Source organism: Nicotiana sylvestris, chromosome 4, assembly GCF_000393655.2.
Source record: "Nicotiana sylvestris chromosome 4, ASM39365v2, whole genome shotgun sequence".
In the NCBI taxonomy this organism is placed as follows: Eukaryota; Viridiplantae; Streptophyta; class Magnoliopsida; order Solanales; family Solanaceae; genus Nicotiana; species Nicotiana sylvestris.
In genome coordinates, this window is record NC_091060.1 from 54,788,000 (window position 1) to 54,803,825 (window position 15,826).

Below are 15,826 nucleotides of genomic sequence, written 5' to 3' on the forward strand. Positions count from 1 at the left end.
TTAAAATACCAAATACCATACCTAATACTAATTCTTCAAAAAACTTAAACCAAATACCAAAATACCGTATACCAAATACCAAAATTTTCGATTTCGGTACGGTAATTTGGTATCTACCAAATTATGCCCAGCCCTACCTAGAAGTGCAATGTCACTCTTACTTATTTTTGTCCAGAAACTGCCATATGTGTATACCTGTAACAGTATAGATTTGAGTTAGATGTCGCCGAAAAATACTTTTTAGCATTGTACCTTTCCTTACTAACATAGCCAATCATCGAGGGACCAGGTCCTTAGTTGAGCTTGATCAACCCTAACTCCAAACGATTTCTTTCAAAATGTTCCCTGCTCAGCGCCTTGGTGAAGATGTCTGCTACCTGGTCCTCCGTCTTCCAGAACTTCATACAAATCAGAAACTTTTCAATACATTGTCCTTCAGAAAAATGATGCCTCACATAAATATGTTTGATCCTTTTGTGTTGAAAGAGCCACACAGTTTGTTTCTTTGTACCCCATGAGATCAAGCATGACCCCAAAAAATTTGCCGTTCCAGATGTGCTATTTCTATTCACCAGATATTCAACATAATCAGCATTAGCATATTCAAGCAATTGAATGTTATCTCCCGAGGGATAGTAGAGAACCAGGTCCTGCATCCCTTTGAGATATCTTAGGATTCTCTTGGTAGCTTTCAGATGAGATTCCTTTGGACTGGATTGAAACTCGGCACACAGACCCATACTAAAAACAATATCTGGTCTGCTACAGAAGTGACCCTATGATACCTCTATGCATGGTCTGATTTATAGGGGAACCAGGTTCATCCATTCTAGACAAGTAGCTGTGGCGATGGGAGTGTCAATGATTTTTAATGTCTCCATGTCAAATCTCTTCAGCAGCTTCTTGATGTACTTATGTTGTCTTATTATTGTCCCCTTGGGAGTTTTCTTCACTTGTAAATCTAAGAAGAAATTCAGTTCCCCCATCGTACTCATTTCTAACTCACTTCCCATGAGTTTTGCAAATTCTTCACATTGAGAGTCAACTATTGCTCCAAAGATGATGCCATCAACATAGATCTGCACAATGAGTAGGTTCCTACCTCATTTCTTCAAAAAAAAATAGTGTTGTCAATTTTCCCTCTTGTAAAGCCATTTTCTAGAAGGAATTTTGACAACCTTTCAGACCAAGCACGGGGAGCCTCACTCCTATAACAATTTTGTCAGCTGGTCGTGGAACCAGGTTCCACACACTGTTCCTCTCAAGTTGACGGAGCTCTTCTTGCATAGTTGTAATCCAGTCAGCATCTTTCAATGCTTCCTTGATATTCTTAGGCTCTATTTGAGAGAGAAAAGCTGAGAAGGCAAGTGAGTTTCTTGTCTTTGATCTGGTTTGAATTTCTCAGCAGCTGGAGTTCCATGTACAACATCCACAACTTTGTTTTCTGCTTCAGATATTGTGATTAAGGGACCAGGTTCCTCTATGTCGGTTGGAGTCTCATCTTCAGTTCTGAGGAACAAGGTCCATGTAAATCTGGAGTAATCATCCATAATGACGAAAATATGTATCTCTTTCCTCCTCTACTTGGCATCCTCATAGGTCCACATAGATCCATATGGAGGAGATCAAGTGGCCTTGAGATGCTAACTTCCTTTTTGGGCTTGAAAGAGGATCTGACTTGCTTTCTTTTTACACATGCATCACACACCCTGTTATCCTTGAAGCTTGACTTGAGTAGACCATAAACTAGGTCCTTCTTGACTCATTTGTTCAGCAGCGTGAAACTTGCATGACCCAACCTTCTATGTCATAGCTCAGCATTATCATTAGCAGCACTCAGACAGCTAAGATCCCCTTGTCAGAGATTTGGGAAATACCCAGCAAGCTATACTTCAACCCCTTCACGAAGTACGCATTTTCAATAGAGTGGGGAAGAGACTTCCCGATCCTTCCAACTCCTAGAATGTATCCCTTCTTGCCATTTTCAAAGGATACACTCTCTCCTTGCAGGGCCTTGAGTGAGAGGACATCATTCATTCTTCTAATTTTATGCTTAGAGCAGCCACTATCCATGTACCATTTTAACTTTTGACTGCTACCTCTCACTTCAGCCTGCACACTAAATCAATGATTAGATTTAGGAACAAAAACTTTATTTTTCTGCCTCTTTAGTACGCCTCTTTTGAACAAAATCTTTATTTTTCTGCCAAGACTGAATTTTAACTTTACAAGAGTCCTTGTAATGACTAGTTTGACGACAGTGAGTGCACAACCTATTATCAGCCACAGTTACATATTTGTTATGGTAATTATAGGAGGTTTTAGCCTTTTGGAACCCGATTCCTTGCATGTTTCCACCATTACTCATGTACATAGACGTTATTACATCAGAGGACCGATTCCATTTAAGTGACTTATCAAGATCACTTTTAATCCTTTTTAAATCCTCCTGAAGTTGTCTATTCTTTTCAAGCTCAACAACAAGACTTGTTTTAACTTTCTTAAGCTCACTCTCAAGCTCAAGTTTAACCTCACTAACCACTTCTTTACCTTAGTGTTGTCCATCCATTTTTTTTGTTTGTTTTTTTAACAAGATATGTTCTCTAGTTACTTCTTCCACTTGTTCCTTCAAGTCTACAATGGAAACTACCATATCATCCCTCTCTTGTTCTATATCACCAATTTCTTCTATTAAAGCATTTTTCTCATTAATGAGGCTATGATAGGCATCAATCAACACATTTGCTAAGGACATCAATTTTTTCTTAGAGTAAATTTTTAAACTTCTTTGAACATCAAGAAAACTTACCTCATCTTCCTCCTTGTCCTCGTCATCATCAGATTTAGCCATGAGTGTAAATATTGACTCATATTTATTGTCAACAACCATCATAGATGCATCTCCTTGGTCATTATCACCTTCAGATTCACTAGATAAATCTCCCCAGTCAGCCAAAGCTTGCTTCACCATGTTGTCAGAAGCATCTCTTCTTTTGAATTTCCTGTCAGGGACCGGGTTCCTCTTTGTTGCCTTATAAGTGTTGGTTTTGTAATGATCCTGCTTATGAAGAGGGCAGTCTTTAATAAAGTGTCCACGCTTTCCACACCTATGACAGCAATCATTTCTTTTGAAATTCCTGCTTGAACTTCCTTTCTTTGGGATCTCGCAATTTTTATGAACCACCTTTTGAAATCTTCGAGTGAGATACGTCATTTCAGATTTATCACTACTTGAGTCAGTGAGGGCAGCTTTGAGAACCAGGTTCCTCTCCTCATTGGTCTCTCTTCTTTCAAGATCCTTTTTTCTCTTTATCTCATATGTTTTGATATTTCCAATAAGCTCATCTATAGTCAGCTTCTGCATGTCTTTGGCTTTAGTGATAGCATTAACCTTGCTCTCCCAGGAACTTGGTAGAACACTGAGTATCTTCCGGACCAACTTGTTGGTTGAAATGATTTCACCCAGTGAATGAAGCTCATTGATTATGGAGGTGAAACGGGTATGCATCTCTTGAATGAACTCATGCTCTTCCATCTTAAGGAGTTCATACTCAATTGTAAGCATATCTATTTTGGACTGTTTTACCTGAGTAGTTCCCTCGTGAGCCGTTTGAAGAGCTTCCCAGATTTCCTTAGCAGATTCACATGCCGAGATACAATTATACTCGTTTGGTCCAATACCACACACAAGAATCTTCTTCGCCTTGAAGTTCTTCTCAATAGTTTTTTGGTCAGCTCCATTGTATTCTTTTCTTGTTTTTGGAATAGTCCTTGTTTCCTCTCCAACAGCCTTCATAGGGATAAAGGGACCATCACAAATCACATCCCAAATCTCGGAGTCCTCAGCCATTATGAAGTCATGCATTCTTGTTTCCACCAAGCATAGTATTGGCCGTTAAATCTTGGTAGTCTGTATGTTGATTGTCCTTCATCGAAGTTTGGTAGAGCATCCATGAAGATCCTTTCTAGGTGTTAACCTTTTAGAGAGAACCTGCTCTGATACCAATTGATAGAAACTAAGCATTCACCAAACTGTATAGAGAACCGGGTTCTCTATCAGTTCTCACTGTAAGCAACAGACTGTAAAACCAACCAGTATAGAGAATCAGGTTCTCTAATTTTTCCCACAGTAGCTCGGTAGTAAATAAAGAACACAGGGGATTTTTACGTGGAAAAATCTCACTCAAGGGGACAAAACCATGACCTACACTTGTAGGCTTTCAACTCCACTAACTTGTAATCTCACTATTACAAGCCATTTTATAATGACTCTATTACAAAGACATCAACTTAACTAACTTGTGATACTCTACCACAAGCCACTTTGTCACTCTCTAGTTACAAAGACTTTAACTTAACTAACTTGTAATACTCTTACCACAAGCCACTTTGTCACTCTCTAGTTATAAAGACTTTAACTTATGACTAACTCTAGTCACAACACAAACTTAGAGGGTTTGTGATTTTGGGTTTCCTAAAACACAACTTCTAAGAAAGAAAGATAGGAGTTACAAATGAAGAACAAATAACAAAGACTCAACAAACCTAAGGACTTAAGATATCTTCAATCTTGGATCCGGTCCTTGAGATTGCAGCAGCTTTGTTCTTGAGAGAGGTTGTGTCAAGCACTTGAGAGAATATCTTCTTTTGATTTTTGCAAGTGTTTAAAAAATGTCTTGTGCCTTGCACCAGGTTTATACTACAAAAGACATCATCATGGTGATGTCAATTCACAATGGTGATGTCAATTCTTGGTTAGTACATGCCTTTCCCAATGGGAAGTGACTGCTACACTGTCTGCTACACTGTCGTGTGTACAGTTGCAGGCAGTCACTTTCTGCAGTTGCTTTCCAGCTTTATAGTTGACTTATACTTCTGTCAAGGGAACACCAAGGGATCGGGTCCCTAATCTGGTTCTTGTGAATCTAAAGGCACACTGCCCAGATTATCTTGAGTCGATTAACTTGAATGATCGTACTAGGCATGCTTCAGGTCCTTTATCTGGTTCTCTCATGAAGTAAGTTTTTTTACCTTCCTTGATTGTATTTATACGTGTGTGACATTACTTACAATGATGAAAGCAATGTAGGTAAAAAGCCTTCCACAGAAAGTTGAGTGTTGCATTGTTCTTATACAGTAGTGTGTGCAGGCAGAACTTTCCTACTAGAGAGTTGGCTTCATACAATCTCCTCAGGAACTGGTAGGGACCTATTCCCTCAGCTATTCCTTCCACTCTGAAGAGTTGAGTTATATCCCACGCTGGATCCCAAACTAGAAATTTTTGATCTCAAGGTCTTGTAAATGTGTAACAGGTTCCTTATCTGGTTCTGGATGGTAAGTTTGTTAGATCATCAAAACATAAAGTAAAGTACTTATGCCCAAGGTACTTGTAACCTATCACGAGTGGCAGTGGCAATTAGAGTATCAATGGTTTTTGAGCTTTCCATCTCAAATATCTTCAGGAGTTCTTTGATGTACTTCTGCTAACTTATCATCGCTCTCTTAAAGGTTTGCTTAACTTGAAGACCTAAAAAAGGTTCGATTTCTCCATCATGCTTATCTCAAACTCGCTTCCAATAAGCTTGGCAAACTCCTCACACAAGGAATCATTTGTTGCATCAAAGATGATGTTGTCAACATAAACTTGCACAATCAGCAGGTTCCCCCTCGTTTCTTCAAAAATAGAGTGTTGTTAATTTTTTCTCTTGTAAAGCCATTTTCCAGAAGGAACATAGACAACCTTTCATACCATGCATGAAGGGCCTGCTTTAACCCATATAATGCCTTATCAAGTTTGAATATATGTCAAGATGTTTATGACACTCAAAACCATGTGGTTGTTTGACAAAGACTTCTTCCTTTAAATACCCATTCAGAAATGCACTCTTGACATCCATTTGGAACAATTTGAATTCTATATGAGATGCAAAGTCAATGAGAATTTTGATGGCTTTTATTCGAGCAATTGGGGAAAAAGTCTCATCATAGTCAATACATTCTTCTTGATTATAGCCTTGAACCACTAACCTGGCCTTGTTCCTTGTTGTATTCCCAAACTCATCAAGCTTGTTTCTGAACACCCACCTGGTTCCTATAATAGTTCTGTTTGAGGGTTGAGGAACCAGGTGCTATACATTGTTCCTCTCAAATTGATGGAGTTCATCTTGCATAGCAGTAATATTGTCAACATCTTTCAATGCTTTCTTGATATTTTTGGGTTGGCTCAATTTGAGAAAGGAAAGCTGAGAAGGCAAATGAGCTCCTTGTCTTTGATCTGGTTTGAATCCCAGAATCAATAGGAGTGATCACATTTTGGAGAGGATGTGAACTTTTGTGCTTCCAGTTGGATACTTGAATCTCATTGTGAGAAGACCCAGGTTCCTTTTAATGGGATCCATTGTTAGCATTAATGAAAGAGTGAGTGCCACTTCTCTGCTCAGCATTAGGAGTTCCCTGCACGGCATCAGCAACTCTATTTTCTGCTTCAGTTGTTGTAATAGAGGAACTAGGTTCTTCTATATCATCTGGAAGTTCTGCTACATCTATTTCGTTAGATTCCTTGGCTTGACTCATCATATCAGCCTTCTCCAAGAACCTTTGACTGCTCTCCGTCTTGATCAATCTTATCATGTGAGTCTTTCCCACATAAGTGGTGTGATTCATCAAAGATTACATATATATATTCTTCAACACATTGAGTCTATTTGTTGTAGACCTTGTATGTTTTGCTTTGTGAGGAATATCCAAGAAAGATTCCTTCATCACTTTTGGTATCAAATTTTCCCAGCGCTTCCTTACCATTATTGAGTATAAAATATTTGCAACCAAACGTTCTCAGGTGAGTTATCTTGGGTTTTCTCCCATTTAGCAAGTCATACGGGGTCTTGTTTAAGAGGGACCTGATCATGTACCTATTTATATAGCAAGCAGTGTTACATGCCTCCGCCCAAAAACTTTTTGGTACACCACTGTCAATTAGCATCGTCCTTGCCATGTCTTCAAGAGTCCTATTTTTTCTCTCCACAACACCATTTTGTTAGGGTATTATGGGAGCTGAAAAATTATGACACATACCACTTTCAACGCAGAATTCATCGAATTTTGCATTATCGAACTATGTGCCATGATCAGATCTTATGCTTACAACATTATGGCTCATCCTCACTTGAATCTGCTTCACAAAGGCAGCAAAAACTGGAAAAGTTTCATCCTTGGTTCTGAGGAACAAGGTCCATATGAATCTGGAGTTGTCATCAACTATGACAAAAATATACTTCTTTCCTCCTCTACTGGGCACCCTCATAGGTCCACGCAAATCCATACGAAGGAGATCAAGTGGCCTTGAGGTGCTTACTTCCTTTATTGGCTTGAAGGAGGACCTGACTTGTTTTCCTCTTACACATGTATCACACACCTTGTGATCCTTCAACCTTGACTTAGGCAGCCTATGAACCAGGTCCTTCTTAACCAATTTGTTCGTCAACGAAAAGCTTGCATATATGTCCCAATCTTCTGTGCCATAGCTCAACATCATCATCAACAGCACTCAAACATTAAGATCCCCACTATTAAAAGCCTCAAAATCAGAAAAGTAGATATTTTTGAATCTTTTTTCCATCAGAACCACTTCACTAGTCACATGATTGGTGACTGTGCAAGTCTTTGATAATAATTCAACTTTGTTTTCTTTGTCGCAGATTTGAGAGACACTTAGTAGGCTGTATTTCAGGCCATTCACATAGTACACATTCTCAATTAAGTGAGTGAGTGTCTTCCCAACTCTTCCTACTCCTAGAATGTATCCCTTTTTGCCATTGCCAAAAGATACACTCCCACCTTGGAGGGCTTTGAGTGAAAAAAAATTATCAGCGCTTTTTTGATGATGACAAACATATATATAATTGAAGTTCCCCGAGAACCAGACCTCTATACAATTTTTCCAGCAGAATGACTTTATTCCACCCTGAGAACCAGAGAACCCGTTCCCCCTCTCAATTTTCTCAATGCACCTCCTATACTTATTGTCATGTCTAATATTGTTCATATAATTAGCCTGGTCATTCACACGTAAACTAATATAGTTAGCATGCGTCAAACTTCTCAATGACCTTTAAAGGTGTTAGTCAACAATGACAAACTTGAAGTTAATACAAAATTTTGATTTTTATTACTTGGCTTCATGGGCACGGACATTAAAAATTTTCAAGCGCTGAAATCACAAAAACGAATTAAGAAACTAACGTTTTATTACAAAATAAATCAAGCTGAAGAAGAATAGCCACTAGTGGAAATACGAAGGAAACTAGTGTTCTCATTGGAACGACGACCGTCATTATTTCGCTGCTGGAGCCATTACTTGATGTTGAAGCCATTATTTTCAATGCTATATAGTCTAGTACTATGGTCAACGTTTACTGTTTGTTGTGGTAGGGTATGGTCTAGTACTGTTGTTGGCATTTTGGAAATCCTTTTTTCCCAATGTGCTCTTGTTATTGTGCATCCAAACTCTGAAAACTCCTTTACCAACCCCTATTTCATTGCAAAACTCGTCGACCTTAGCTTCATCACACTTCTGCAATCTCCAACCCAACTTTTCAGAGAAAGAATACATCTTATTTTTCTGTTCCTGGCTGAATTTTGTCCTGAACCGTCTTCTTCTTCTTGGGTTCTCTGGCTTTAGTGCTGTGGGCGTAGCAGGCGTCGCCACTTGCGCATGATGGTGGCGGATGTCCATAAAATCATCATCAGGTTCTCGGCGGTGGAAGTTGCGGTGGCAACCACAGACATCGCATTTTAGCGAAGTCGGATCGGCGGCAGTGGCACTTGGCGATGGAATGAATTCACCACAACCGTCCACGGTGTGTCCACCTATGCTGGCTGCGTGGTTCTTCAAGCATTCCTTGTAAGTCACCACCGCAGACGGCGGTTGGTGGTTGTGCACTTGGTGGTGCTTCTTGGATGTCACGTTGGTGAAGGACAAAGGCTTAATTAGGGGTACTTGAGTTTTTGTGGGGATAGGGGTAGGGGTAGGGATGCTGCAGGTTGAGTCCATATTGATGCCTTATGGTTGAAAAGAAAGATATTTAGGGGTTTCTACTAAGAGTTTAAGTCGAGATAATTTCTTGAAGCAGATGATAATGTATAAAGCAAAGCGGTCAATATTGCATTATGGCTATGCTGCTGATAATGGAATCTATGAAAGTAATGCAAATAATATCCCTAGAGATAAGAATAAGACTGCGACAGAAAGACCCTTGCCAAAGTGATCAACCGCTATATTTATATGAAAATTCAGGAGGCCAGGTTTTGGGTAGTATAATAAATATATATATATATAGGAGAGGTTAAATTTTTTGAATGGGATATAAAAGTTATATTTACTAACAAGTGATAATCTAGCTAATTTTTTCTTAACACAATTAATTTAGAAATATGTGAATGTCAGTTAGTTACTACTATCATTTGTATTAGGTTATTAATTAATTTTTGCTATAAAATTATTTCTAATTACTTTCTACGTTATTTGAATATTGTACAAATACATTTCTACATCGTTACCAAATAAAACGCACTAAAGTCTTAATTTCTGTATAAGGCATGTGGAGATAAGAATGTGAAAACTACATCCAGACCAACTACGTTATTATGTTTTTTTTATTTTTATTTTCTATCACTTTGGGGGCTCGATTAATTTAGATTCAAATCGAGAATTAAAATTTAACTTTGGAAAATAAAGTACTCTTTATCAATAACAACTCTACTTAAAGCTCAAGCCAAGAACATATTATTACAACTTTATTATAACACTTAGTAATAAGGAAAAGGGCCTAATTAGGTGTGGGGAGAATCAATAAATAGAGGTGGAAGTGAGTTGTTCAACAAAACTGCTGTAATTAATTCAAAGCAGGACATATATGGTCAAAGTTCAAACTTATGAGCATTGATGACTATTATATGAATTGGTTAGAGCACGTGTCTTAAGCAGATCTAGGAAGAGGTAATAGTTGACCCCCACTACTAAACCAATAAATGTTGTCTCTCTATTAAGAAGATATTCATTGTGTAGGTGTAAACTCACAGGAGGAATTTAACAAGAAATATAAAAGTGGAGTCCATGTTTATGAGTTAACATTAAAGATAGACTTAATTAGTAAATTCAGTCACGGATTTATGCTTCTATCATCATTATCATTTCTGATGTTGTTATTATGATGATTTTTCATAACGCCGCAGTAACACCTAATTATCACACGTCCGTTATTATGATCTTACTTTATTTTATGTCAAACACTAGAAATTATGGTTCTTTTTTAGTTATTATTGTAAGTTGGGAACAACTCTTGAGGTCTTGTTAAATTTCCCAGTATGGAACTATTCCATGTTTTCAGGAAAATAGACGAATTTTATCAACTGAAATGCAATTGGCAACTGCAAAATCCTATTCAAGATATGCAAATATTCTATTGACGGATTTTTTTTTTCTTTAAATAATACTCCCTAGAGAACAAGGTTGCAATCAACATCTCTTAGAGAACAACGTTTCAATCAGCATCACAGGGCTCAAATTTGAACAATTGAGAATTGAGAAACCCCTAATAGGGAGCATTTTTTTCTTTAGTATGCGTTATACTGTTCTTATGCAACGTGAATTTGAATTAGTCATATATCACAATGAATACTAAATACCAAATTATTATTAAGAAAATATTATGTGTTATTCTAGGTACTTACAAAAATTAGTCTCACAGTGAACGATTATATTATTTTAGCACCTAAGTCCTAATCGGATGCACGTTATTAGCAACTAGCTACGAAGCTAAAGAAACATGAATGACATGTCTCATTAAGATTAATGATAGTAATAAAAGTGATTTGTTGGCATTCATCTCTTCTAGATCAGGCCCCTCGTTGTGCTGCAACGTATTGTCAAATGAGCTTCAAAAGAAAGCGTAGTAATAGGGCGACGTGGTTGTTATATTCACTTTTATATTATCTTTGGAAGAATTAATCAAAATAACTCAATCGCTTAAATTAAAAATAACCGGTGGAGGTATAATATATACATAATTTACGTATTATATGTGTATAATTATATATAATCAATGTATAACCTATATATATAATTAAAAAAAACAATGAATATGACCGGCTATTTGTGTAAAGATCCTGATCTTTTGCCTGTCATACAATGCATTCCGTAGCCATGGCATCTTGTTTATCTCCTGACCTAGTTGTAACAATATTGTATTGTACTTTTATATGGTTACGTGTATGCTAAGGTTTTGGTGGTATGACTCAAATGAATCATTCGAGAGTTTATTGAAATAAGATCATAGCAGATATATAATTGGATCAAACAATCATCTCTAATAATTAATCAAATATGGCACTCTACTTTGATATACGAACAAAAATAGTGGTCTCAGAACAGAGCTCTTGCGCAAATGCCGCACATATTATTATCTCTTTATTATTAACCAAATGTTTTGGATTTGACTTTGGAAATACTTTTCCTTACCAAGAATCTCGATCTTCAAATATCAAATGGTTTGGGAGAATGACATAAACAAGATACTTTTGCGTCACTATTAATTTTTTAACACCATTAATCGACATACTGGTATTTTAAAGTATGCTTGACAGAATTTTTTGCTAAAATACCAAAATTTTAAAGAACACTAGGCAAAAATTTAAAGCATGTAGCAGTTGTGGTGGTCGTCAGGATTTTACCACAAAATCCTGATGGCCACCGAAATTTTTTGAGCATTATGATTGAAATTCTAGTGATGGCTAAATCCTAACAATTACCATAATTGTAGTGTGCTTTAAAATTCTGGCCAACGTGCTTTAAAATTCTAGTAATTGAGGAAAATCCTACTTAGCATGTTTTAAAAATCTAATTTGAGGTTATTTTCCTAAAATATTTCTTAACAGGATCAAAATTATAAACATTATTTTAAAAAATGTCAATTCAGCGTTGTTTCAGAAATGATATATATATATATATATATATATATATATATATATATATCATGTACAAATTATATATACATAATTATACATATAATTCGATATTAATTATACGACACACATGTTGCTGAAATCTACGCGATCTGCCATTGAAGAATGAGCAGTGAACTTGATGCTCCCTCTTTGAATTACAGAGCATATGAATGGAAGAGCTAGAGAAAAGATTATCTGAAAATGATAACTGCTGCTTCAATTCATTTACAGTACAAGATATATATATAAGCTAATTTCACTAATATTTAAATAACTAACAGGCTGGATCCGTTAATTTACAGCTGACAACTAACTGTATAACTTCCTAACTAACTAACAGTAACAGTAACTAACATAACTAACTAACTGTAACAGTACAAACTTCATAATATTCCCCCTCAAGCTGCAGGGTGTAAAATGTTAATCACACCAAGCTTGCCTAAGAGGTGATTATGTTGAGCCTGACTTAGACCTTTGGTAAGTAGGTCAACCAACTGATCCTTGGTGTTCACATAGATTGTCTGCACAATTCCATCTTTAATCGTGTCTCTGATGAAGTGACAATCTATCTCGATATGCTTAGAACGTTCATGAAAAATAGGATTAGCTGCAATCTGCATAGTCGACTTGATGTCACTCATAACTGCAACAAGTGTCTTAACATCCACTCCCAGCTTTTTAAACAGGCCTAGCAACCAAGTAACCTCTGCTACAGCTGAAGCCATATTTCTATACTCAGCTTCTGCTGAACTCCTAGACACTGTTTGTTATTTTTTTGATTTCCATGAGATTAAGGATGCACCAAGTTTGATCACATAACCAGTGATAAATCTTCTTGTGTTAGGACAGGCTGTCTAGTCTGAATCACACCAACAAGTTAACTCTGTAGTAGGAGCTTCTGATCTCAACCAAATACCTTGGTCGTAAGAGCCTTTCAAATACCATACTACCCTCAGTGCAGCCTCCCCATGAGATCTCTTTGGCTGCTACATGAATTGACTTAGTGTTTGGATGGCATAACTAATGTCTGATCTGGTGGTAGTGACATACATCAGTTTGCCAATCAGTCTTTGATACAGACCAACATCATGCAGAACTTCATCACCTTTAACTCCAGTTGCAGCATCGTACTGCACTGTGGTGAGCCTTAGGTTTGTTTCCAAAGCACTACTTCCCATATTCTGTTGTCTTCTAGTATTTTGACCTCTTGTTTCATAGCTTCTACCCATCTTGTATCCTTCACAACCTGCCTGAATTTCTGAGGTTCTACCAGACTAGAAAAGTTTGCTAGGTAGGGATGATATACATGAGTAGTTCTTCATAAGACAAACAATCGGCTATAGGATATTTGCTACTTGACTTCCCATGTGCTATGTAGTCCTTCATCCAGATGGGCTCTCTAGACTCTATAGTTGACTTTCTGATAGGAGGTTGAGGTCCTTCTGCTTGCATGCTCTCAGATGGTGAATCAGTTATGGTGGTCATAGGATTTGTTGTTGGTGCAGCTGGTTGAGACATCACACTCTCTTCTTCTGTGGCTATTTCCTGTAAACCTGCATTCTGATCTTGTTCCTCATTAGTATGATTAACCTCTGAGGTAGGAACATCATAGTTAGGTTGTTCCAAGAAACTATGATCCTCTGAATCAGGTTCAACAGCATCTTGAGCAAAAGGGAACTCTGACTCCTTGAGGGCCATATCTCTACTGACAAAGAATTGTCTTGTAGCTAGTTCAATCAAAATATATCTCTTTTGTCTCTCATAATATCTCATGAGCACAACAGCTTTTGCTCTTTCTGCAAAGTTATCCCCTTTTTGGAATGATTGTTGCATAGCATAGATATCCCATAACTCTTAGATGTGTTAGTGATGGTGGTTTGTTATGCATTACTTAATATGGACTCTTTCTTGAAGTGTTGTTGAAGGAAGCGTATTTATTAAGTACACATCAGCTATAACATACATGCCCCAATACTTAATAGGCAATTTTGACTGAAACCTTATGGCCCTTACCATATCCAGAATATGTCTGTGGTTTCTCTCCATAACACCATTCTATTGTAGAGTGTGCATACAACTACTCTAATGCAGAATTCCCAAATTCTGCAGTAGATCCTTGCACTGAGAGTTAAAAACTATGTGCCATTGTCTGATCTCATGATTTTAACCATCTTCCCAAATTGGTTCTTTACCATAAACGAAAAATTCTTAATGGCAACTATAGTTTCAGACTTAAGTAGTAGCAAATAGATCCAGACATATCTACTAAAATCATCAATAATAGTTAGAAAATAGTATTTCTTATCAAAAGTACGAATCTTATAAGGTCCCCAAAGATCCATATGAACAAGAGAGGAAGGAGCTTCAGCTCTGGATGTACTATTAGTAAACGTCAGCCTAGTTTGTTTGGCTAATGGACAGACTGGACAATTATTCAATGACTCACTATTTACATTCTTGCTTAGCAAGGTGATATTCTTCATGGATGGAAGAGATGGATGTCCAAGTCTTTGATGCAACAGCCTGCAATCTTCCTTTACTGTTGCAGCAGCAACTATGTCATGTTGTGCCTTATTGATGCCATTGACTCCTTTGAATATGTACAAACCCCCTTGTCTCCTTACTAATCCCCTTCACCCTGCCATTATGAAGGTCCTGAAACAACATAAAGTCAGGGTAAAAGTTCACTGAGCAGCAGAGTTTCTTGGTTAGTTTGGAGACTGAGAGGAGGTTAAACTTGAATCCTGGAATATAAAGGACATCATGTATTGCTTCATTGCCAAATATAGTAGCCCAACCAGTAAGTGCAATAGGAATCCTATCTATATTAGGTAAGTGAATCACATTACTAGAAGCCCTAGTAGTCTTATTGTTATTCATCAGTATATTATTGGAAGTTACTATGTGATGACTGGCACCAGAATCTACAATCCACTCATCTAAATAGTCCTTAGAAAAGAAGTTACTTGTTATACCTGCCATGTTGACTTGACAATCAGAAGTTGTATCCTTGTTTAACAGCTCAAGGATCTGTTTGTATTGTTCCTCCGTGAAATATGGTGCCTTCCCAGTTATTCCTCCTAGTACATCACCAGTTGATAAGGATCCTTGAGAATGAGCATCAGTGTCCCCAAGCACATTGTTGGCTGCAGTGAAATGTTGGTGAGATCCACGCCCAAAGCCAAATTGATCCCCATTGCCACGGCCATATTGACCTCCAATATTGTTATTAGACTTCCTCCTTGCCTTGAAGTCTTCAGGATACCCGACAATCTTATAGCAGTTCTCCTTAGTGTGACCTTTTAGACCACAATATTCACATTGCATAAAGGGCTTCTTGCCTTTGTAACCTTGGCTTTTGCCTACATGCATAGCCATTGGATCATTTTTTTCATTTACTGTCACGGCCTAGATTTTCCACTCTCAAGAGCCGTGATGGCACCTACTGGTGAAAGCTAGGCAAGCTAAGTTATTCTAACTACTTAACATTTTTCAGTTTTAAACCATTATCAGTGATGAGTAGATATCATGCAAATAGCGAAAATAATTAAGCGGAAGACAAAATCTGATAAATTAATCTTAATACAAACTGCGGAAGTCTAAATACAACTCTACCCAGAATTTGGTGTCACAGCTTCACAAACAGTCTAAGAACACTACATACAAAGTCTGAAAGATGAAATATACACTGTTTCTGAAATGAGTAAAGGAAACAGGATAAAGGAAAGGTAGGAGGTGACGCCAAGGCCCGCGGACGCCTGCAGGACTACCTCGGGTCGCCTGTTGGACTGAAGGCAGCAACCTCACTGCGGTCCGAAGTCTA

General features: G+C 37.5%; 3 protein-coding genes across 3 annotated transcripts; all 3 read right to left on the minus strand.

The window, feature by feature from the left end:
• Positions 1-293: 293 nt before the first annotated feature.
• On the minus strand, positions 294-740 carry LOC138889557 (secreted RxLR effector protein 161-like). The gene has a single exon (XM_070172882.1). The coding sequence runs from the start codon at positions 738-740 to the stop codon at positions 294-296; it is 447 nt and encodes a 148-aa protein (XP_070028983.1).
• Positions 741-1,836: 1,096 nt separating this feature from the next.
• Positions 1,837-3,865, minus strand: LOC138889558 (uncharacterized). Its single transcript, XM_070172883.1, has 2 exons — positions 2,612-3,865; positions 1,837-2,112 (listed from the first exon to the last, which is right to left on the minus strand). The coding sequence occupies exons 1-2, from the start codon at positions 3,863-3,865 to the stop codon at positions 1,837-1,839; spliced, it is 1,530 nt and encodes a 509-aa protein (XP_070028984.1).
• A 4,279-nt stretch (positions 3,866-8,144) lies between these two features.
• On the minus strand, positions 8,145-9,257 carry LOC104236229 (zinc-finger homeodomain protein 9-like). Its single transcript, XM_009790111.2, has one exon. The coding sequence runs from the start codon at positions 9,050-9,052 to the stop codon at positions 8,405-8,407; it is 648 nt and encodes a 215-aa protein (XP_009788413.1). The 5' UTR covers positions 9,053-9,257; the 3' UTR covers positions 8,145-8,404.
• Between the last annotated feature and the right edge of the window lie 6,569 nt (positions 9,258-15,826).